Here is a 24,514-nt window from a genome sequence, read left to right on the forward strand (position 1 = left end):
CTAAAGGCCTGGTGCACAACATTCATGCACTTGGGGGGTGTGTGTGTGGTGGTGGTTCCTCAGCCCAGCCTGCGCCCTTCAGCAGTCTGGGAGCCCTTGGGGGATGTTCGACTGTAGGCTTCAGACATCCTTAGCTCTGCTGTGGAGGCGAGAGAGGCTCCCTTCCCCACTGCTGCATTCGCCAGCAGTCAGCCTGGCTTGTGGCTGAGTGGCCCTTCCCATGGGCCACCAGGGGGCAGCTTCTGCATTGAGCATCTGCCCTCTGGTGGTCAGTGCACGTCATAGAGACCAGTTGTTCCTCCGATCAATTTGTATATTGTGCTTTTATTATATAGGACTAGAGGCCCAGTGCATGGAATTTGTGCATGGGGATGTTGTGTGTCTCTCAGCCCAGCCTGCACCCTCTCCAATCTGGGACCTCTCGAGGGATGTCCGACTGTTCGTTGAGGCCTGCACCTAAACGGGCAGTTGGACATCCCTCTCACAATCCAGGACTGCTGGCTCCCAAATGCTCACCTGCCTGCCTTCCTGATTGCCCCTAACCGCTTCTGCCTGCCAGCCTGATCACCCCCTAACCATTCTCCTGCCAGCCTGATTGATGGCTAACTGCTCCCCTGCTAGCCTGTTTGCCCCTAACTGCCCTTCCCTGCAGGCCTGGTCATCCCTAACTGCCCTCCCCTGCAGGCCTGGTCATCCCTAACTGCCCTCCCCTGCAGGCCTGGTCCCCCTAACTGCCCTCCTCTGCAGGTCTGTTCCCCCTCAACTGCTCTTCCCTGAAGGTCTGAGTCCTCCCCAACTGCCCTTCCCTGCAGGCCTGGTTGCCCCCAACTTCCCTCCTCTGCCGACCTGGTCACCCCTAACTGCCATCCCCTCCAGGCTTGGTCGCCCCCAACTGCCCTTCCTTGCAGACGTGGTCCCTCTCAACTGCCCTCCCTTGCAGGCCTGGTGCATCCCAACTGACCTCCCCTACAGGCTTGGTCCCTCCCAACTGCCCTCCACTGTTGGCCATCTTGTGGGGGCCATCTTGTGTGCACATAGTTGCAGGATCTTTGACCATATTGTGTGTTGGAGTGATGGTCAATTTGCATATTACTCTCTTATTAGACAGGATTAGATTTTGTACATTCAATTATATGAAAGACTCAGATGCCCCTTTCCAGTCTTTTTTAAAAAAATTATTCATTCACATCATTTTTATAAAACTGCATTTCCTTTTAACAGTATTGTGTAAATCATAAGTTTTACTGTGCTACCAAGCAAAAATTCATGCAAATGTTTAAAAGTTAAGCTATCTTATGTCTGTATTCTTTCAGGGCAATTAAAGCATTTCAGGAGGTGCTTTATGTTGATCCCAGCTTTTGTCGAGCCAAGGAAATTCATTTACGACTTGGGCTTATGTTCAAAGCGAACACAGACTATGAGTCTAGTTTAAAGGTAGGTTGTGGTTTTTCTCTAAGACACTATATTTCATTTGGGGGTGGGTGGGTTGTAAAATGTTAGAGCTTTGAGAAATGTTGGAATTTATATCAACACCTCAAAAGAAAATTTGGAAATATAAGTGAAAGAACTATCAGATATGAACTGGAAGATACAAATGTTGGGTTTCAGGGCACAAAGTAGTTATTATGCTAAGACATAGGTAATTAATTACACATCATTTACCTTTTTTGGGGGGGTTAAAGTTTTGAGGTTTGCTATCAGGAAAGGGTGATGGTTTCAGTTTCAGTGTGGACATTGGAAACACTTCTCTATAAGCAATTGACCACCATAGAGGTCAGAAACAGGTGCCTAGTAATGGTGTGACCGAATCACTGGCCATTTATTTGTATTCGTTTCACCAGAAATCTTTCCACCTTTACCAGTAGGGCATATTTCATATCTAAAATATATTTAAAAGTGTTCTCCGAAAGTCAGTTGTACCGCTGATAGATCAGTATAAACACTATTGGGAAAAGATAATACATTGTTGGTTAAGTATTTCACTTCCTATGGAAATTTGATGTTTGTCAAATTTTTCATTGAGCTTCTTGTGCTATCTGTGCCATCACTGTAGATCTCCCTGGGATTTTCATGAATATAGTGCTTCCCTGCATGACAGAAGTGTTGCTTTTTGAAAGGAATCTAAATTCTAGAGAAAAGCTTAAATCTTTGTGAATGTATGGCTATAATGGTTGCCATGTTCTAAATAGCTCTGATGCATACTGTTTTGATTCTGAAGGGAGGGAGATAGAGAATGACTGTACCGTAGGTTATAATTTAAATTCACTAATAAGGAACTACTGAAAGTTTGTTTTAAATTTTTAAAAATATTTTGTATTTTTTTACTTTTTACAGAGAGGGAGGGGGATAAGAGAGTTAGAAACATCAATGAGAGAGAAACATTGATCAGCTGCCTCCTGCACACCTCCTCCTGGGGATGTGCCCGCAACCAAGGTACATGCCCTTGACTAGAAATCGAACTTGGGACCTTTCAGTCCACAGGCCAACGCTCTATCCACTGAGCCAAACCAGTTAGGGCTGAAAGTTGTTTCGTTTTTTTTAAAGTGGATTTAAGAGTGCCTAATTCTTCTAGAGTTTTAAAGTAGACTGCAAATACAGTTTATAAAGAACAATGCTGATGGTAAGAAAAAGAGAGACAACCAAAAACACTAAAACCAGTAGATTGTGATCTATTTAGATCACATAGTTGTCAAAGTAAGTTCAGTTTGAAGAATAGGCCCGAGAGGAAATGTAGGTAGTGTGAAGAAGAAGGATGCCTGGAAGTTATCAGTTTCTCCTCAAGCTTAGAGCAGCATTTCTCAGAGTATATTATGGGATATGAATGGATTAGAAATAGGAAATAAAATAAGGTCAAATGTGGCACCTTGTATGTTTTACCCCCTCTTGGACATTCACAGTGTATATTTGATAACAAAGACTCTTTAAAAATTTAAATTATTTCAGTATTTTACAATGCTGTCACAACTCATATTATGTGTGGAACAAGTGTCTTGGGTAGTAGATTGGTAAATGTTGCTTAGGAAATATATTGAGTGGGAAAAAGTAATCATATATGTCCCAAATTGTGTGAAATGTGAATATCTCTGAATAATGGTACAGTGGTATTTTTAATAATTCTGTGGGATGCAAAGATCTGTTTTCATGAAGGTAGCATTAATTAAAATCCCCTTTAATCAGGGGAAACATGGTTGGACAGTGTTCCATGGTACTTATTCATATTCAACAGAAACTTGCCTATATCCAACTTTTAACTATATTCAGACATAGCTAAAAGCTAACCAAACCTTCAAGTAATGGTGATTTTAGCAAAATTGCCATAAGTGCAGTCTCCTTGTTTTGCGCCCCCTCTCCCCATTTAATTAAAACTAGAGGCCTGGTGCATGAAATTCGTGCATGGTGTGGGGGGGGTGGTGTCCTTCAGCCCAGTTTGCAACCTCTCCAATCTGGGACCCCTCGAGGGATGTCCAACTGCCCACCGGTGATATCGGGTCTAAATGGACAGTTGGACATCCCTCCCACAATCCAGGACTGCTGGCTTCCAACTGCTTGCTTGCCTGCCTGCCAGCCTGATCGCCCCCTAACCACTCCCATGCCAGCCTGATTGATGTCTAACTGCTCCCCTGTCAGCCTGCTTGCCCTCAGCTTCCCTCCTCTGCTGGTCTCGTCACCCCTAACTGCCCTCCCCTGCAGGGTTGATCGCCTCCAACTGCCCTCCCTTGCAGACCCGGTCCCTCTCAATGCCCTCCCTTGCAGACCTGAAGCCTCCCAACTTGTAGTGGCCATCTTGTGTCCAATAGGGGCAGGATCTTTGACCACATGAAGGCAGTCATATTGTGTGTTGGAGTGATGGTCAATCTGCATATTACTCTTTTATTAGATAGGATAGAGACCTGGTGCATGGTAGGGGCCAGCTGGTTTACCCTGAAGGGTGTCCCGGATTAGGGTGGGGGTTCCCTTGGGGCGTGGGGCAGCCTGAGTGAGGGGCCTGTGGTGGTTTGCAGGCCAGCCACGCCTGCTGGCGATGCCCTGGTATCTGGAATTTATTTACCTTCTACAATTGAAACTTTGTGGCCTGGAGTGGAGCCAAGTCTCTTGCTCGCTCTGTGGCCAGCAGCCATTTCTGTTTAGATTTGTTTAGCTTCTATAATTGAAACTTTGTAGCCTTGAATAGAGGCTTAGGCTGGCAAGGGCAGGCAGAAAGCTTGGCTTCCTCCGTTGCCTGGGAAACCCAAGCCTCTTGCTTGCTCTGGCTGGCTTCCTGGTGGCAGGCATCTTTATCCCGCTAATTTGCATACTCATTTCTGATTGGCTGGTGGCTGTCATGAAGTGAAGGTCAATTTACATATTTATCTTTTATTAGTATAGATGGTTACTCTTCGATCAGTTATACCCAGTGTTTGAGCAGGTCTCTCCATTCTTAAACACACTGTTCCTATCTAATGGAGGAGTAAAGGGTGGGTAAAAGGAATAATTTGGTGTGGGTATGGTATGAACAACTTGTGCATTACAAAGTAGGTCTTCTCTACCTCATTTCTGTTTCCTGTGCCTGAAGGAGGGATATTGCATATACAGTATGTTTTAGATGGTAAAATATTTAAATCAAGTACAGTTTATTTTCATAATAGATTCCTTCATTTCACCCACACATGAAATGCATTCCAGGGCCTCCTGTTTTATTTCTATCTCTTGTAATAACTTTTCTCCCAAAATGTAATTCTGAAACAGATTCGTTCTGTTTTTGGTACCATGTAAACAGCTTTCAGAGCAAGCAAATTTTGTTTTAAAATTTGACTCTGTCACATCACTAATTGTGTGACCTTGGGCAAGATGTTTAACTCTTCTTACCCTCCTTGTGTCTGTAGAACTGGAATTACTGTGCCCACCCCACAAATTCCTCTCATTTGGGGCCAGGAGGAATATTGTTTGCAAAATCCATTTTCTTGTCCTAGAATTTAATACTTGTATTTTTGTCACTCATCCCATCCTCAGAAATGTTAAGTTAGTGCCCAGCTTACTTTTTAATTATATACTGTTATTTTTCCATTATATTGGCTAGTAAAGATTTCACATGTTCAGTGAGTGGCAGAGGTACCAATTCTTAATTTAATTAGTTTTGTACTATCTGAATCAGAGTCCATTTCAAGTGACATTTATTTCTACGTGATATTTTGTTCTTTTTCTTCTCTGTTTCAGGTAATATCCCCCCAAGTGGGTTTGGTTGCCTGTTTAATACCATATAATTCAGATTTTATTTCATTACTTTTTAATGATAGTAATGATAATTGCTTACATCCATTATGTATTTGAGGCAGTGTACTAATATTACTTCAATAAAAGTATACTAATTTTGACAAATAGTTTTATATAATGCCTCTAATTTTTACATGCTGGCAGGCTTAAAATTATTTTCTTCCTGTGAAGCTAATAAATGCAAAATAACATGTACTAAATCCATATTATTTAATTTAATGGAAGATCATATAGAAATTCTCCTTAATATTTACATAATTAAGTCTCCCTGAAATGTGTCAGCATTAGAACTGTTTTGGATTTTTAAAGGTAAAAAGGTGGCTTTTTAAGGGTAACCTGTGGAAAGTTGATGGGGATACCAGTATAAGTTACCTTATAATATGGTATTTGAAGATGATGATGTGATAGAAGGGGTTACTATGAAAGGGGTAAGAAGGTAAGAATTATAGAGAAAATTCTAAGGAAATAGGTTGGACTCAGATGTGTGTTAGCCTGGCAGGTTCTTAGTGTTTCTTGAATGAATAGATAAATGGAAGAGACTATAAAGTGGCTCTTATAGGACGGGCTGGAAATACAGGGTAGGGAGGGGGCGCTGGTGACGGAGGAAGCGGCTACTTTATCTGTCATCTCTTTTAACAGCTGTTTTTTCTTTACAAACTGACAGCACAATTCATTTCAGCTTGTCTCCCCTCTACTGTTACACATGACATGAAACTTCTGAGTGAAAAAGCATTTCCACATTCTTTCTGTCTACCTTACTCTTCTCTAAGAACTACTTCGTTTCCAGATGTCTTGTTTGATCTTAATACCCAATACAGATTCAGGAATTTCATTGTGATTTTTTTTTTTTTTATGCTAAGATAATAAGGCAGAACGGTAAATAAAGGCACGATGATATATACAATACTTCCTCCTAGAAAACACTTTTGAGTCTTTTATTTACTGTAGAATGCAAAAATCATTTGTTTCATTTAATTTGGATACTGTGAACTGTATGATACAAAACTTACTGAGAACTTGATGTTAGTTATTAAATTAATTTTAACCATGCCCTACGTTTCCAAAATAGTTGTTGAAGCTTTAACAGCATATTTTTATTAGTTTAGTTGTCTGAAGATAATGAAATTTGCTATTATTATTCCACTAGAAGTCCAGTGCACGATTTCGTGCACGGGTGGGGTCTCTCCTGGTCAGTTGGGGCTGTCTCGCCCAGTCCCAGTCAGGCTGGTCAGCATGATTGCGGGACCTTGGCCAGCCACGGGAGGTTATCGGTGGGAACACACTGGCCACCAGGGGCAGCTCCTACGTTGAGCATCTTTCCCCTGGTGGTTAGTGCTTGTCATAACTACTGGCTGGTTGTAATGGTCTCTTAGACTTTTATATATATAGATATAGATACCTGCTTCTGTCCTATTTCTTTCATGATAGCTTAACATATCCAGCTGGTATTTTGAAAATTCTAGTCTTTTAAAAATTTCTTATTGACATGAAGTTGACACACAACATTGTATAAAATTAAGGTGTACAGTGTGTTGATTTAGTGCATTTGTATATTTCAGTATGATTACCACCTTTAATATTTTAGAACTGTGGTGATCTATAACAATGATTAAGAAAAATAATTTGCCTTTGACTTGAAAGAGTACCTGAAACACCTTCCCTTCTCTTACTTAAATGGCCCACAAAAGTCTGTTTCGTTGGAGCTGAATAAAAACAAATTGTTTCCTCAGCCACAGTACCTCTTTTTCTCTCTCACCTGTATCTTTTGGATTCCATTATGGAATTGTCTGTTACACTTCTGTGCAATACCAGCTTCAGTGCGCCTTGTGTTCAGTTATGTATGCATAGCCACAGCAGAGTGCTGGCTTATCGAGTGAAACCTGATTGCCAACCTTTTATTCCTGAAAGGCTGTGTCTGCCACAATTGGATGAGTGAAGATAGTGGTGTCACATCTTGCTAGGTACTCTGAAGTAAGGTTTTTGGGGGCCAGCACATGATTTAAAAACTTTAAGATAGTGGCATTTAACCCTGACTGGGCATTGGAATAATTTGTTAGAAGCTTTTATGTGGTTCACAGGGTGTCACCCTCAACCCACTGAGTCAGAACACCCAAGATTAGATCTGGAATCCAAACAGTGCACCAATTTAATCACTTATACGTTGATACATACATTTTCAGTTACGGAAAGCTATCTCATTGCTTGTCTTTAGGATTGGGAATACAGTTGAAGGGTTCTACAGTTGAAAAGATTCATGAGATAATCACAGGCTATACAGCTAGATGTAAAACAATTTAAAGGAAAATAAAGTCTTGAAACTCTAGTTTTATGTGTTAATTACATGAATATAGATATCCTTCCTCCAGATAGAAATCAACTTCCTCAGTTTATATAAAACAAAATACTATAAAGTTGTTATGAAATACTGAGCAAGTCAAAAGCTTTTAAAACAAAAGGTGACTTTGGTAATAAAGATGTCAACAGAAATTGTAATGAATCGAACCTTGTGTTAAATTGGACCAGAAGTGCTCTATAAAAAGAAAATAACTGCAGCATTAAAAAAAAAAAAAAGTCTCAGGTAAATCTTTCTCTTGGGTTGGAAATTAATTTTCTGTAGAATGCTTTCTGCCTTGAGGTTTGTATATGGTCTGAACTGCAAAAACCTCTCCTGCATGGTACCTTTCTCACAGCAGTAATCCGTTTCAGTGCCACAGTATTTCGGGATGAGGTGCATACACAGGTATGGCAAAAGTAGGTTTACAGTTCGTTCTATGGGAAACGATACAATACTTAATAAATACAAGAATAAACTTTCGTGTACTCACAATTGTAATTCTACTTTTGCCCTATCATGTACTTTCTAGCTGCTTCTGTTAGGTGCTGGATATTTTACCATGACATTTTAAGGTTTGGGTGTCGATTATCGTAGTAGGTAGTCATTTTTGCTGATTTATATGTCAGTAGGTATATCTATTTTGCATCTGGTTTAGATACTGGAAGTGAAACCGTGAGGTCATGTCATCCCCAGTTTCTCATCGCCCTTTAATGTACTGAAAGGAGTATCGGTGTTTCTCTTTATGTGGTTTAGTTTCATCAACTTTGTGATTCTTTAAGTTTTTTCTTTCTCACATGCATGTTTTTGAATATGTACTCTTGCCCGGTAATTTTTCTATATTGTTGCTGTTTGGAAATGTTTAGTGTTTCATGATATTGTAGGTTTCAGATGGTGCTTCAGTGACTTCATTGCTGCTTTTAAGATTGATTAAGGATTATATAAAACATGGCCAAGAACCATTTCTGCCTGGTTTCATTGAATATTGATAGATGAAATGTAGGCTGGGCAATTTGAATTATGCATCTCTCTGTTCTTTGTGGGATTTCAGTATAATAATAAAACTAAAATACTGCCATCTTGAAGGTCAGTTTATGTTCTTTGATGGCTGTTAGGAGGTCTGTGTTATGTAAATATTAATTTGTGCTGGCAGGACAGATTAGATTAAAAATGCAGTACAATCTAAACGTGTGGCTGCCGGGCTGCTCTTTTCGTATAAAGCTGCTTTGCTTTCAGAGTACTCACCTTTTAGAAGTCTGTTCCCTATTGCCATGGTAGCACACCCGAGGGATGTTTGAGGACATACCATCTGCTTAGTAGGCCGAGGGAAATAAAAGCCCTTCTCAGGGTGTTCAGGTGTTGGATGTACTTTTCTCTCATTCTGTTAACCATGGCAAATAAAGTTTTACTTTTGCTTTGGTGATCATTGTATCCCTAGGTTCTGCATTGTTCTAAGGACATTATAGGTCTTGATAAATATTTATTGATTACATATTCAATATTTAAGGGTCATAATCATTTTGTTTGTAGTTTGCCCATTCAAAATATTACAACCCTTAAATAGTAAGAGTACTGTAAATGTAGGCTAGCCTGATTATGCATGCACATAACAGATGTTTGTGAATTAATGTGATTTCTATGTCCATACCAAGTGATGCCTTCTAATCTTTCTTTCCTTGTAACACTGAATAGCTGATACTTGTTTATTTTTGTTAACTGAGGGGTCCAGTTGACTAAGTGCTGTTTGTTGATTCTGTGTTGAAAACTAGTACTAAAACCTTGCTGATGATTATTTCTCTCGATAAAGAAAGATGAGCTTATATCTAGAAATTGTCATTATACATTTCAATTTTCCCAGCAGTAGACAGGAATGAGCTTATTGTGGTCAATTTTTTAAAAGTATGTTGGCTGTTGATTTCTTTAAATGTTAAAAATTTGAATATATATTTGTGAAAATATTTTTAGAAGTTAAAAGATGTTTAATTTTTTTATTTTAAAGATTTCATACCAATTCGAGTACTTGTTTGTGTTCTCTTAGTTTACATACCAGGCTTAATGTTGACAAACTAGATGTCACCCAGTGTTTTTTACTATGATTCGTGTTCTTAAAACTTAGTGTTATACACTGAGTTTAACATATATTTTTGGGGCACGCTTATATGACATTATAAGTGGATATTATAACTATTACACATATGATAGCACATTCTAAAAGGGTAATTATATGTCATAAATGAACTTGAACACAGGTTATTTATAGCCTGTGCATTCTTTGTAGTATTTCAAAGGCACTAAGTATAATGATTATTGAAGAATCAGTAAGGGCAGATAGTTTCACCCTTTATGATAATTCTCATAGTAATTTTTTTGCCTAGGAGCCTTTGGGGAATGTCTGATTAATGGCTTAGGCCCGCTCCCTGCGAGGCTCCTGCCACTACCGCTGTACTGGCCAGCCACGAGCCAGCTTCTGGCTGAGTAGCACCCCCCCTGTGCCGCACTGACCACCAGGGGGCAGCTCCGTGTGCGTCTGCCCCCCTGGTGGTCAGTGTGTGTCATAGCAACCAGTCGTTCCTGGTTGTTCCACCATTAGGTTCAATTTGCATATTACCCTTTTATTATATATACTAGAGGACTGGTGCATGAAATTCGTGCATGGGGGGGGGGGTCCCTTAGCCCAGCCTAAACCCTCTTCAGTCTGGGAGCTCTTGGGGGATCTGGCCTAAACTGGCAGTTGGACATCCCTCTCACAATCCAGGACTGCTGGCTCCCAAATGCTCACCTGCCTAATCACCTCTTAACCACTCCCCTGCTGGTCTGATTGTCCCCAACTGTCCTCCCCTTACCGTTCTGATCACCCACAACTGCCCTCCCCTGCCGGCATGGTCCTTCCCAACTGCCCTCCCCTGCTGGCCTGGTTGCCCCCAACTGCCCTCCCCTGCTGGCCTGATCACCCACAACTGCCCTCACAGCCCCGGCTTTGTCCAGAAGGTCATTCGGCCATCCAGTCTAATTAGCACATTATGCTTTTATTATTATAGAGGATACTTTTTATTCATTTGAAGACTAAAAAATCCAAAGCTTTTTTTTTTTATATATATAAACAAAAATATGCATAGGGTAATTAAAGTTAATTCTTTCCCAGGTTCTCCATTCTCTACAACCTGTAATTCTAATTGGTTGTCTAATATGGTTTGTTTACGTAGTATAGTTCTGTTATTATGTTAGATCTTACATACCTGAAAATTATTTTAAGACATATGTGACTGAATTTAGTGCATTTATTTTTTCACTCTCTTCTTACAGCATTTGCAGTTAGCTTTGGTTGACTGTAATCCCTGCACTTTGTCGAATGCTGAAAGTAAGTATTAATTGCCATAGTTTTCTACATATATTCAAATCACTTCATGGCAAGTAGTAGTGGTAGTAATAATAATGATAATAGTGATAAATCCTGTGCGAGTTTTTTTCCTTCTAGAATTGTTGAAGCTAACTGTATTGGTTGCCATGGCTACTTGTACAAATGGAACATGTCAGACCAGTTATTGCGAACAGCCTGTGTCTAAAATAGATATACCAGTGAACTGAAGGGTTGAATGAAAATTACCTGTACCAATAAGTAAAATTGGTTATTTGTGTATTAATTATATTGTAGGTGATATGGGGGATTAATAACAGGGTTTGCTACTTTTTTAAGAAAAACGAGTATGCAAAGATTCACATGTAGTAGCTCAGTGATTCCCAAATTACTGGTAATTATGAAGCTATACTTGGACTTTTTATTATATTTTTACACATCATATGTAAAGTTGGAGATGACATTTTTCAGTTAATTCAAAAAGAATTTATGTGTGAAGCATGTTCTTCAGTTATTTTCTGCTTCTATGTAGATTTCCTTCCAAAAGCAGATTGGGTTGATTACGATGTGTTTATCAATAAGTATATATTGTCTTTTTTATTTAGTGTACTGTAGAGTAGCCAATTAAAGTTTTAAGAATATTCATTTGGTTTCTAGCTGGCTTTCTTTAAAACTTTCTAACTTGAAAAATAAAAATTTTAATTAGAATATATAAAACGTCAATCATTCTTAATGAAAATTTAAGATCAGTTAAAGGACTTTCGGTTTTGGAAAGTCAGTCCGTATTTTGCTATAAGTGACTGTTTTTTTTTTTTTTTTAACTATATAGAAAGGTGTTAAGTAAAAAATAGTATCAGTATTAAAAATGCTTAAGAAGGATTAAGTCATACTCTAAACCAGACCAATTATCTCATACTTCTCTAAGAGGCAATGTTTTGAGGAAACATTTCTAATTTCTTTAAATGAAACTTGGGATTTGTACTGATCAGTGTATTTGCAGAATAAATAATGGGAAGGTAACAGTCACAGCAATATTTTAGTTTCTAAGATGGAGTTAGATTAGGAAAAGAATTTAAACTCATAGTTATATTAACTTATAAGGTGCTAATTTATACTTTTTTCCATAAATATGTACCCAGGTTATATAAATCATCTAATTTATGGAAATAAGAAAACAGTCGATTTTCATTTAATTTTTCATATATAGTGCCTTAAAGCCAAGTTTCATAACTACTTGTCAGTTTAAGTAACTTTTGAGGCCTTTCTCATAAATGTGAAACTAAATATTTTGGCAAATCCTCATTTTATTCTGCTCTGTTGAGGTAAGATCTCACTTATAGATCATTGTTCCTGAGTGGAGGACGCCTATGTAGAGTGAATATCACAGGACAGAAAACTTTGCTGTCAAATTTGCAGAGGACAGCTCGAACCATCATGAATACCTCTTTGGGTTTACTGTGCCTGTGCCTGCTGGTTACTGAAAGGGAAGTGGGCAGGAGGGGACTAACATCCTCTTTTGCTCAGGAGTTTCCCAGGATTCAGGACTTGGAGTGCTGAAAGGTTGGCCATTCTAATGGCAGGGCATGTGCGCTATTTAGAGACATTAGAGTTGAGCTGATTTAGGCAGATTATTTTAGACAGTCTTCATGATGACTTGGTAACTGCAGTAGTGCTGGTGTCTCACACAGCAATGTAGGCTGCCTGCCTGGAGCGAGACCTTATTACTGTTTCAACACCAGGCTCTTTGTCTTTGTAAAACTTATTTCTCTGCGTTTTTTATGTCTTTACTATTGTGCATGCCACATACCTTGGACTCTTCATGTTACCTTGTGATAGTGCAAAGACAAGAAAATAGAAAGTAAAATGAGCTTTTTAAAATGTCTGTGTGAGAGATTTGTACTTTATGGCACAATTCACTTATGCAATTAAATTAGTAGATACACTTGTTTCTAGAACTGTTTGAGAGGTTAACTACAGGTAGTGTTTTGAAAAGTAGAATTGTAATGATGTGAGAATTTTCATTATATGATTGCCCCTTGAGATAAAATGGTTTCTTTGAGATTTAAAAAAATTCTGATAATTCTGAAAATAATGTATTCATTTCTGAATAACGTTTAATTTCAGAAACCTTTCTGGCAATATTTGTTCAAAATTTCCACCGCTAATTGAGACTTGCCAAGTAGAGCTTCTTCTTAGGTCTATGCTTATGCTCTACTTTGCAGAAGGTTTTTAAGAATGGAAATACATGGTGGTTTTCACACTACAAAAGATGACCTGGACTTAGTAACTCATGGGGCAGAGGGAAGCCCTTGGCATGAGGCATAGGGGTGAGCCTAGTGGTAGTTTGGGGTGGTAGTATATGTGCCAGCTGGCTCCTGATCTTTTCTTCCTTGTCACCTCTGTTAGAGGAGTAAGAAGATTGGGGAAGCAGGTATAGGTTTTTCATCTCTTCCGCGTTTCCTTACCCTGTTACCCAGGCTCCCTCCAGTGATGCAGTCAGGTGAGAGGTGGACTGGAACTCAAGGAGAGCTGTATTGGAAAAGGGGAGTGTGGGGAATAAGATATTTACATAGGTGAACTTTCCGTTATTATTTTTGTAAGCTTTTCACAAAACTGGTTTTCATCTTTTATTTAGCCTCGTCTCTGATTAGTTAACATGTGATATTTAATTATTATTTAATTGTTGTTTATGGAGTTCTGTAGTTCTTCACTTTTGACTCAAAAGTGGTATTATTTTTAAAGTTCATGATACGTTTTGTTTTGATCTTCGTGGTTTTTGAGATCAGCTGTTTCCAAGTTGTAGGTGGTTGAGGGAGTAGGTATCAGAAGCCCTTGCAGAACTGAATAAAAAGACAGCTCTCCAGGCCTTGCCCAGGCCCACTGAATTACAATCTTGGGAATCTCTATTTTGCACAAGCCTTCCAGCCGAATCTGACAGTTACAGGAATCAGGCAGTTCATGGTGCACTCTCCAATAAGCAATGCTGGTAGCTGTGGACCTTGTTTTTAAAGATCCACATACATATTCTGTACCTAATTTTGAAAGGCTTCCAGACTCCTTAAAATCCAGCTATGAAATTCAGATAGACCATTATCTTTAAATAATGAAAATGAGTATATAATTTGCTAGGATCCAGTTTTGATTCCTGATTCATTGTTGCTTTCATTGGGTCGTTCATACTCTAGTGATGCATATCAAGAAGAGCTGAAAGTAAAAGCTTACATATTTTTATTTAATTTTCAAGACATACTTGTTAATCTTGTGGCTATTATTCTTGCCTTGCAAGTGGTTTGACTTAAAAAAGAATTCTGAAGAACTGATAGAGAAATGCAACAACTAATTTCATTCTCTGTGTTATTACCAGTGTGAGCCTGGGTCTATGACTTCTTTATAAATGTTGCTGATATGAAATATGGTATAAGAAAAGTACTACAGGCTTTTTCTGTTTTAATACTTTTTTACAAATAGTGACTATTTTTAACATACAACTCGGTTTTTAAATACCATGTTTTGAAATGTATAGATTATAAGAAATTTTCTTTGTTTAATGGGGCCATTTTGAACTTTCTAAGAAGTATACTCACTGAAACTAATACAAAATAATACTGAATATAAACTGTAACTGAAAAATTATTAAAAGTAATACTCACTTGCCAAATATTTCAATATTTTAATAATTACATTGACAAAATTTGATAAACAACCAACAATGAATTCATGTGGTTTATTATGTTTGTATGTATTTGTTTGTATAATCTATTTTATTAAAAATAACAGTTATACTCCATTATTAAGTCTATATAGAATAGACCGTGATTTATTTTACTTTTCATATTATTACTTAATTTACCCCAAACACTTGTGTATTGATTTCTATTTTCCGTTATCTTTGCAGTTCAATTTCACATTGCCCACTTGTATGAAACTCAGGTAAGTGTTTTAACTTATCTTACTTAAAACAAAAGTGATTACCCATATAATTTTAATGGGTATTACCACTTTACATACATTTTAAACTTATTAAATGTAGTCAAGATTTTGTTTAGTGAAGCAAAATAAGAGTACTTACTCTGTACAAACTAATTTCATTAATATGATTTGCCTCTAACCCCGAATATCTAGAGGCTTAAATGGTTATATTTAAGAAGATTTCTCTTATTCTTGATATGAAATGCCTAGTTTTCTTATCAAAATGTTTATAAATGGTTGTTATAATCCATTGTTTTTAGTTTCAGTTTTTCTTAAGATTCAAATACCTCTTCTCTGTGTCACCATTTGAAAGGCATACTAGAGTCACCTTTTGATGTCATTATCACTACTTTTATGGGACTATATTTAAAATACTTTTTCAGTTTAATTTTAGAGCATTGTTTTTATGTATGGCAGATTGTGCTTAGTTGTATAATAAAAGGTATAATACAGACATTTACTCTAGGCAGTGGTATGGGAAATCAGGCATAAGTTGGTATGAAAGTATTAGGTAATCATAGTTTACCCCAAACATAAATTTTATAACATCTTTTCATGGAGAAAAATACTGGTATATTTATACAGGTTGTGTAAGGTCTGTTTTGTTTCAGAGCTACCATGAGCGCTTTAAAAAATTAACGTAATATTTCTGGATACCTCCATCTATACCAACACAAGCACGCACACACACACACACACACACACACCCCTACTGCTCTAGGGATATTACCTTCCTCGAGAAGATGCATGTGAAAATTACACACATGTTGTGGACCGGCATCTTTACCTGCCAATGCTAATCCCAGCCTCCTGCCAGCTGCTGACTTCTGCTGCATCAGCAAAGTCCCCAGGGTGAAAGCAGCTATAGAAACCAGCTTCTTCTCCAGAGTTCCCTCCCTGGGTTCTTAGCTCCTTCTGTTCTCATTACCTCAGGAGCTCCTGCTGTCTTTAAAAGGATGAATTCTGGCTCTTCCCCCCCCCCCCCCCCCGTTTTTATAAAAGGATGAATTCTGATCTCCCCACCCCCCAAGCTTTTTTAGTTCTTGGTGAGATCACTGGTCTGGCACTAGCTGAAGCAGAAGTTTTCTCACCTTTATTTATTTTTTTTAACTTTAAAAATATACTTTTTTAAAAAAAAAATGATTTCAGAGAGGAAGGGAGAGGGAAAGAGAGAGAAACATCAATGATGAGAGAGATCATTGATTGGTTGCCTCCTGCACACCTCCTACTGGGGATGTGCTCAGAGATGGCAGGAGGCTGGGATTAGCATTAGCAGGTAAAGATGCTGATCCACAACATGTGTGTAATTTTCACATGCATCTTCTCAAGGAAGGTAACATCCCTAGAGCAGTGCCCTTGAAAATAATCGAACCTGGGACCCTTCAGTCTGCAGGCCAGTGCTCTGTCTACTGAGCCAAACTAGCTCGGGCTTCAAGTATTTTTTCTCTCACTAGTTTTTGAAGGTATTTTGTAGCATTTATTAAGGTAATTCCAAAAGTAGTCTTCCTAAAATGTAAATCTGATCATATTGCTTGAATTCATTTCAGTGGTACTCCACTGTCATAGGATACAGACTATGTAGTCTTTAGCATGCTTTAGGACACATGTGTCAAACACAAGGCCCGCGGGCCAAATCCAGCCCGCCAGGCCTTGCAATGTGGCCCGCACCGCGCTGTCATCACTGCACTCCGCTGTCAGTTTATGACATTGTCAGTTTATGACTGTTCAGTAAACCATTCAGCCCGTGATTTAGGCTGGATTTTAGATTTTGGCCCCTTCTCTGATTGAGTTCGACACCCCTACGGAAGTTCTCTGTGAAGTCAGATTTGCTTGTCTCCACATTTGCTGCCCAGCCTGCTAGTACTCTAAACTTCACATGTATTTTGTCCTGGCTGGGTGGCTTAATTGGTTGGAAGGTCGTCCCATACACCAAAATGGTTGTGGGTTTGATTCTCAGTCAGGACACATACCTAGGTTGTGGGTTTGATCCCCTGGTTGGGGTACGTACGGGAGAAAACCGATTGATGTTTCTCTCTCTCTCCCTTCCTCACTCTAAAAATGAATAAAAACATATTTTTGGGCGAGGATTAAAAATAAGTAAACTTAACTTTCTTCCTCTGGGAGATACCATACTGTTATTGTACATAATACAGCATGTTTTACTCGCTTTTCTCTCTGTATGCTTCACTACACTATAGTCTCAGCAGTTCCTGTTATGTACTAGGTGTTCAGTAAATATTTATCAGTGGAAGGAAGTTAGTAAAATAATTTGGTCCTTGTCCTTCATTAAATGTCTAATTAACTCTTTCAGACCAGATTAATGTGTAGGGGGAACTAATTTAGCTGTAACAGTTATTGTTATTATCTCAATAGACAGTTCTCTCAAATCTTCCTCATGTTGAAATACTGTATTTATATAGTTTCTTATTGGTTTTGTAGCTTTTTACTTATCTCATCTGATCGGTAGAACAACTCTAGATGGAAAGATCAGGCGTTACCTCTGTTCTATGGATGTTGAATTATAGTTTAAGTGATTTGCCTGAGGTTCACACAGCTTGCTTTCTATTTGATCATACTTTTTTGGAGAAGGATTTGTTTGCTCAAGCAGCTGTGTACTATTAGTGGTATGAAAAACGCCCCTTCAATCCATTTTTTTTTTTTCTATCAAGTATGCTTTAAAGGTAATACTTAATAGGTTTTCTTTATTGGCTTTTTATTTCCTCTTTTTTGAGGAGTTATCTTAAGCTCCATGACCAGCAGTAATGGGTTTCAGTCAAATAGGACTTTGGGGAGAAAACTGTGGGTAAATGGTCTCATTTAGAAATTTGCCTATGGAACCTTAAATATTACAAACAGTAGCTATGGGTAATTTGGTGTCTTTAATATCATATGTATTATAGATTTTTCATAGGGTTTTTTGTTTGTTTGTTTTTAATATGCGGGTAACTATATTTTAACTTAGTTTTTAACTGCTTTTACCCTTAGAATTTGAAAAGTATTTTGTCATGTGCTTTGTTGTTCATATTAAGTTGCTTGGGAACTTGGTATTTCTAGGCAAACAAAGTTGAAATCATGTATGTTATTAAATAGGTTGAGGTGATTTTTTAAGTATTGAGATTTGGAAGATTCTTAAAAGGTCATATTTTAGTGCTACTTTATTGAATGTTTTACTTGTTTTAGGTACTTTGAAGCATGACCTATTACCCACAATTGTCTAGTGTGGAAGGAACATTTAGTAATGGAATGAGTACTTTTTCTTTCAGTTGGTTTAAAAATATGCATAAAATATCAGTATTGTGTAAATCTTAATATATGAGTGGTTCTTTAAAGATATTTATTTTTCTTTAAAATCATTTATCTGCCTTTAGAGGAAGTATCATTCTGCAAAGGAAGCTTATGAACAACTTTTGCAGACAGAAAACCTTTCTGCACAAGTAAAAGCAACTGTCTTGCAACAGTTAGGTATGTATTAGTGTACATTTAGTATATTATAAGTACTTCTCTTTGCTTTTTACATGTCATGGATGGTAAATATGTGGCTTGTGTATTCTATTTCTTTCCCATCTTTTGCCCAGAGTTGACAGAATTAATCTGAACCCAGCACTTTTCCTCCCTCCCCCTCTGCCTCTCTTTCTCTAATATTTATTTATCGATATTCAGAGAGGGAGAGATAGAAACATCAGTGGTGAGAGAGAATCATTGATTGGCTGCCTCCTACAGGCCCCCACTGAGGATACAACCCATAGCCCAGGCATATGCCCTGACTGGGAATTGAACCGTGATCTCCTGGCTCATTGGATTGATGCTCAAACCATTGAGCAACACCAGCTGGGCTGAATCCAACATATTTTCACCCTTTGCCAAGCATAGTCTGTTTCACAGCCCATCTCATTACAATTCATTGGTGCAGCTATTCCTTTTAAATTCTCAAACTTATTCTCTAGTACTTAATCCATGGGTGAGGGACATCGAACACTTTCTTTATGTCAGGTATGGTCAGCACTCAATGCAATTAAATGAGTCACTTAGTGTTTTGGTAAGCTTGCTTTCGTAGCTCTTTCAGTAATATTAACGAAAACCTTTTATCTAAAAATTGTGGAATATCTAACACTGCATATAGTTTTTGTACACATGCAGTATATTCTAATGTCAAAGATGAAGGAATTGTAGTGTGTTACTGTTACCAAGAAGATGGTGATGGAGTTCTCCAACATTTTATTTTGTTGCTTAGTTATTATGTTTTTGTTTGTATTTGGTATTTTGGTTTTATTTATTTTTTTATTTTATTTTTTAATATATTTTATTGATTTTTTACAGAGAGGAACAGAGAGGGACAAAGAGTTAGAAACATCGATGAGAGAGAATCATCAATCAGCTGCCTCTTGCACACCCCCTACTGGGGGTGTGCCTGCAACCAAGGTACATGCCCTTGACCGGAATTGAACCTGGGACCTTTCAGTCCGCAGGCCGACGACGCTCTATCCACTGAGCCAAAATGGTTTCGTCGGTTGTTTTATTTTTTAAGCTTTTATTTGCTTATTTTTGGTCTGGACAAATAATTTATTCTTAATTTATATTCAAGATAGTAATATGAATGTTTTCATAATGTGACATGTAATTTTAAATTAGTTTAATTTTTAGATTTTATCACTTATATTAATACATATTGTATGATTATTATACAAAATAAATTCATTACCTTCACATAAATGTTTTGTTTTTCATTTAATCTTTAGTTTGAATTTTACTTGAGTTATTCATACTCTTAAAAATTGTAAAAGGATTTAAATATTTTTTAATGATTTATATGTAGTATTTGAGTAATGTGAATTTTTATCTTTAAACATAACCAAGTTATTGGTACAATAAAGAAGGGTTTTGTGTTCTTAAGTACTAAGTGATGCCTTTAGAATAGCTTACTTATTCAGCTAGAGTTTGAATTTGAACTGCTTTTTTATCCTCACTACTTATAATTAAGTTTTTATGTATTTTAGCTGTTGTAAAGAAGGCATCAATAGGAGAAACGCATACATACACCTTTTTAATCTAGGAAATGCATTGAAACAATTTTGGTTTTAGTTATATCTGAATCTCCTAGCTTATAAGCTTAACTTTGGCACTAGCTTATAAGCTGAACTTTTCAAGGTTTTAAAAGGAGAAATGTTCCCCTTAATTGAGTCTAATTTATGCCTAAACATTAATCCTTTTACTTACTTATTCCTGCTGGTTAAGCAGCTCCTGCTAGAGCCTATTATTCTAGGTCCTGTTCTTAATAGTTGCAGGAGAGATAAGGGAAGGAACAAATGAGTAATCATGTGATTGGCTTATATTTCCATAAAACAGTGACTCAATCCTCTTAAAATACCTTTTGCAGCAAAGCAACTGTAATAAATGTCAGAAAATAAGTGTCCTTATTTGTGAGGCGCACTGTAGTGTACACACAAAGAACAGAGTTGGTATTATGCACTTGGATTGATCCACAACTGAAATAGAATTTCCCAACAAATTAAACCAAATTATCTCTGTGTGTCTTTCGTGGTTTAGAGTACACTACTCCATGATGCAGTCTTTTATTTATTTATAAATAATAAAAACTATATTTTTTAAAGTTATACAACATGTTTTTAATATATAAATATATGTATTCTTATTGTTGACAGTATTACAGGTGTCCCCCATTTTCTCCCCCTCTGCCTTCCTCCACCCAGCCCCTGCCCCACCCCAGCCTCCCCGAACTATTATTGTCTATGTCCATGGGCTGTGTATGTACGTGTGTGTCCTTTGGTTAATCTCTCCTTCCCCCGACCGAGATCTGTTATTCTGTTCCATGCATCCATGCCTCTGGACCTATTCTGTTCCTCAGTTTATTTTGTTCATTAGATTTCACAAAGAAGTGAGATTATTAAATGTTTGTGGCACCCATTTATAACATTCTTATTTGTACCACTTGAATATACTTTTCTTAAAGTCTTGGGTTCCTGTATTTGTTTTGTTAATTCTCGCCTGAGGGTATTTTTACATTGATTTTTTAGAGAGAATGGAAGGGAGGAGAGAGGGAGAGAGAAATATTGATGTGAAAGAGACATATTGATTGGTTGCCTCCCACACAAGCCCACCCAAGGCCAGGGATCCAGCCTGCAACCAAGGTACGTGCCCTTTGATCAGGACTGAGCCCGGGACCCTTCAGTCCACTGGCCAGCGCTCTAGCTACTGAGCCAAACTGGATAGGGCCCCTTGGGTTACTTTAAATTGTCAAATACTTTATAGTTTTTACTTTATGCGCGTGTGTTTTACTCTGGTCTGTCATTGATTATATAGCCTTATTGGGTTAATACACTGTTTTGGAGATTCTTAAAATGAACATAAATTTTAATGTATAATAATGAGTTAAATTTAACATCTTTATATTTTTTTTGGTTTATAATTTGAATTTTTTTTTTCAAATACCAAAATTAGGAGCTATAGTTTTTAAGTGTTAAGTTAGTGCTTAAAACTGTTTCAATTTCTCAGGCATAAATGTTCTTCATAGCTTTGTACCTTCCTGTGAGAAATAGGCTTTCACGTGGCCAGAATTGGTAGTTCAAAATTTTTGGAGTGTGTATACCAAACTAAATGAATTAATGAACTGAAAGAGTATTTTTATTTGTTTTTTGTTTGGTACTTAACAATAGAAGAGCAGTTAAATCATTTAGGTAAATGTTTTAATTCATTTACTATAGGTTGGATGCATCACACTATAGATCTCCTGGGAGATAAAGCTGCCAAGGAAAACTGTGCTATTCAGTATCTCCAAAAGTCCTTGGAAGCTGATCCTAATTCTGGCCAGTCCTGGTATTTCCTCGGAAGGTGAGACTTCGCAGACACTTAAGTTTTGTTTTTGTTTATTTCAGCTGAGAGATTTGAATTATGATCCAAACTGTTTGTTATGTTTAAAAGGGAAAATACAATGATCAGGTTGCAAATAGAAACTAAGATTTCTGGGAGTTAAAATATAAAAGAAAGCTTCTGAATATGGTGCTTTTCTCTATGTGTCAATTTAACAGAGCAGAGAATTTCTCATTCTGCCTGTTGACTACCAGGAGGCAATGGAACGTTGCTATTTTTAATTTTGATTAACGATATATACCTTAGAATGGACATGTTTGATTAATAGATCTCATCACAGTTCTACTTGAAATCTTGCAGTGAGAAAGTAGATGCGTTATTGAATTTGTTGGAAAGGAGAAGCGTCATATCATGAAAATAGTTTTCTGAGAGTCTGCAAACTTCTCTCTGTACTTTGAATGTATGAATTGTGTGTAGTGATTCTCCGAAATATACCTTATGTATGTTTATCTGATAGATTATATTTTGGATCATCATTAGGTAGTATTTGGTTTTTAATTGGTTTTGGCTTTTCTGGCATGGTGGGAAGATCAGTGTATTAGGAGCTGAGAAATAGGAATTCAAGTCTTGGCTAGGCCACTATTTGTGGAACCGTGGACGGTATAGTTAACCCCAAGAGGCTTTAACTTTCCTTTAACCTATTAAATCAGAGGATTATATTAGGTCACTGGTTATCAGCAGGGGCTGTTAACCATAGGGGACATTTCATTATGTTTGGAGACATTTTGGTTATCACATCGATGGGAAATTCTACGGCATCTAGTGAGACAGCCCTGTACAATAAAAGACTACCTGGCCCCAAATGTCAGTGCTGAGGTTGATAAGCCCAGAGCTAGATTATCAGTTAGGTACCTTCCCACTCTGAAGGTTTCAGTTTTATGATTTCTTTTGAAATCATCCTATTTTGTTTTATTTTTTAACTGAATTTATTGGGGTGACATTGGTTAATAAAATCATACAGGTTAATGTGTTGCTTAGATCTTGATGTGGCCTGTGTCCTACATGTTTGGGATTTGTTGACCCTAATATTTCTGAGGCTTTTTATTACTTAACTTCTGCATTCAAGTCAGTGTTTTATTGTGAGAAATTTTTATAAATAAATTATAAATAAATTACATTTTATTTTATGTTAGTTTTAGATGTGCAGCTTAGGGCTTAGATAATCATATACTTTACACAATGGTCCTCCTAATATTTTAATTACCCACCTGGTACTGTATATTGTTATTAAAATATTATCATCTGTATTCCCTACTTTACATCCTTGGGATTTTTTTTTTTTCTTAAATCAATCTTTATTGTTCATATTATTACAAAGGTTCCTCATTTCTTCCCCCCTCCACCAGGTTCCCACCCCACCCTCCACCCCCTCCCCACCCCCCATTGTCCTCATCCATAGGTGCACAGTTTATGTTCAGTCTCTTCCCGCATTCACCACTCCCCCTTTCCTGGAGAACTTTCAGTCCACTCCCCTCCCATATCGCCGGCTCTACTACAATCAACAGCTAATATTGCTGTTTTTTTTTTGTTTGTTTGTTTGTTTAATTAATAAACTTTTACACTTCTAAGAATAAATTTTAAAATCTAATAATTTTAAACCTTGTTTTTTTCTGCCCTGGGAATTGAGAAGCAAACTTGTTTACATGTAAACTTGCCCTTAGGCTATCAAAAGGTGTAGCCATTCAAGTGTAAATGAACACATTGTTTAAAGATAGTTGCTGGTTGGAATTGGATTACCTGTTCTGGGTGGGAATGGCTTGTCCTCCCCTTGCTCCATTAAAATTAAGGTGTTAGCTTTAAAACCTCTTTTTGGCAAGAGACCTTAAACTTTCAGAACTTTAAATTTTTCAGATAGTAAATCAGTTACTTAGCATTTTCTCAAATCAATAATACCTCCACATGCCCAAGGATACACTTCACACAAAAGACACTTCCAAATAGATCAACCAACCTCATCCAGACCCCACACAAGGCACTCACAGATCAACACCCCAGCGCTACCACAGCTCAACACATCCAGATCTAAGCCTTCATCACTTGATTCAACAGACCCTCAAGTTCCTCCAAAAGTTTCCAGCCATGTCTGAGAGGCAGCCCTGGGGTGGGGGTAGGCAAGGAGCGAGCTGTTTTGGGCCTGGCTGCTCCGGGCCTGGCCTCTGTTGCTCTGGTCCACTCCACAACCAGCTGCTCCGGGTCTGGCCACTGCCGCTCCCGGCCTGGCTGCTCTGGGCCTGGCTGCTCCAGGCCTGGCTGCTCTGGGCCCGGCTGCTCCCGACCTGGATGCTCTGGGCCCAGCTGCTCCGGGCCCGGCTGCTCCCGACCCGGCAGCTCCTGGCCTGGCTGCTCCCGACCTGGCTGCTCTGGGCCCGGTTGCTCCAGGCCCGGCCGCTCCGGGCCTGGCAGCTTCCGACCTGGCTGCTCCAGGCTTGGTCGCTGCTGCTCTGGTCCTGGCTGCTCCCAACCCGGCTGCTCCGGGCCCGGCCGCTCTTGGGATTATTTTTTGACTACCAATTTGTAGTTCTCAATCCCTTCATATTTTTTACCCAAATAAATTATATTTTAGAAGCTATTATAGCTCTGAAGGAAGACCTCAAATATAAGTAAGCATGTTTGGGACTTATTGACCCTAATATTTCTGAGGCTTTTTATTACTTTACTTCTGCATTCAAGTCAGTGTTGAAGTTTGAATTTGTTCGTCATTTGGCATGTGTATATCATATTGA

At 38.0% G+C, this 24,514-nt stretch overlaps 1 protein-coding gene across 4 annotated transcripts in view; it reads left to right on the plus strand.

Moving 5' to 3' along the window:
* Positions 1 to 24,514, plus strand: part of KDM6A (lysine demethylase 6A) — a 129,248-nt gene that overhangs the window by 64,618 nt on the left and 40,116 nt on the right. For all 4 annotated transcript variants that reach the window (XM_084871233.1, XM_084871235.1, XM_084871234.1 and 1 more), the window contains 5 exons: positions 1,314 to 1,434; positions 10,886 to 10,940; positions 14,833 to 14,867; positions 18,275 to 18,368; positions 21,626 to 21,752. In XM_084871233.1, the coding sequence (XP_084727359.1) occupies positions 1,314 to 1,434; positions 10,886 to 10,940; positions 14,833 to 14,867; positions 18,275 to 18,368; positions 21,626 to 21,752 (432 nt within the window). The remainder of the gene's footprint in view (positions 1 to 1,313; positions 1,435 to 10,885; positions 10,941 to 14,832; positions 14,868 to 18,274; positions 18,369 to 21,625; positions 21,753 to 24,514) is intronic.

This window comes from Pipistrellus hanaki (genome assembly GCF_964339955.1).
Source record: "Pipistrellus hanaki genome assembly, chromosome: X".
NCBI lineage: Eukaryota > Metazoa > Chordata > Mammalia > Chiroptera > Vespertilionidae > Pipistrellus > Pipistrellus hanaki.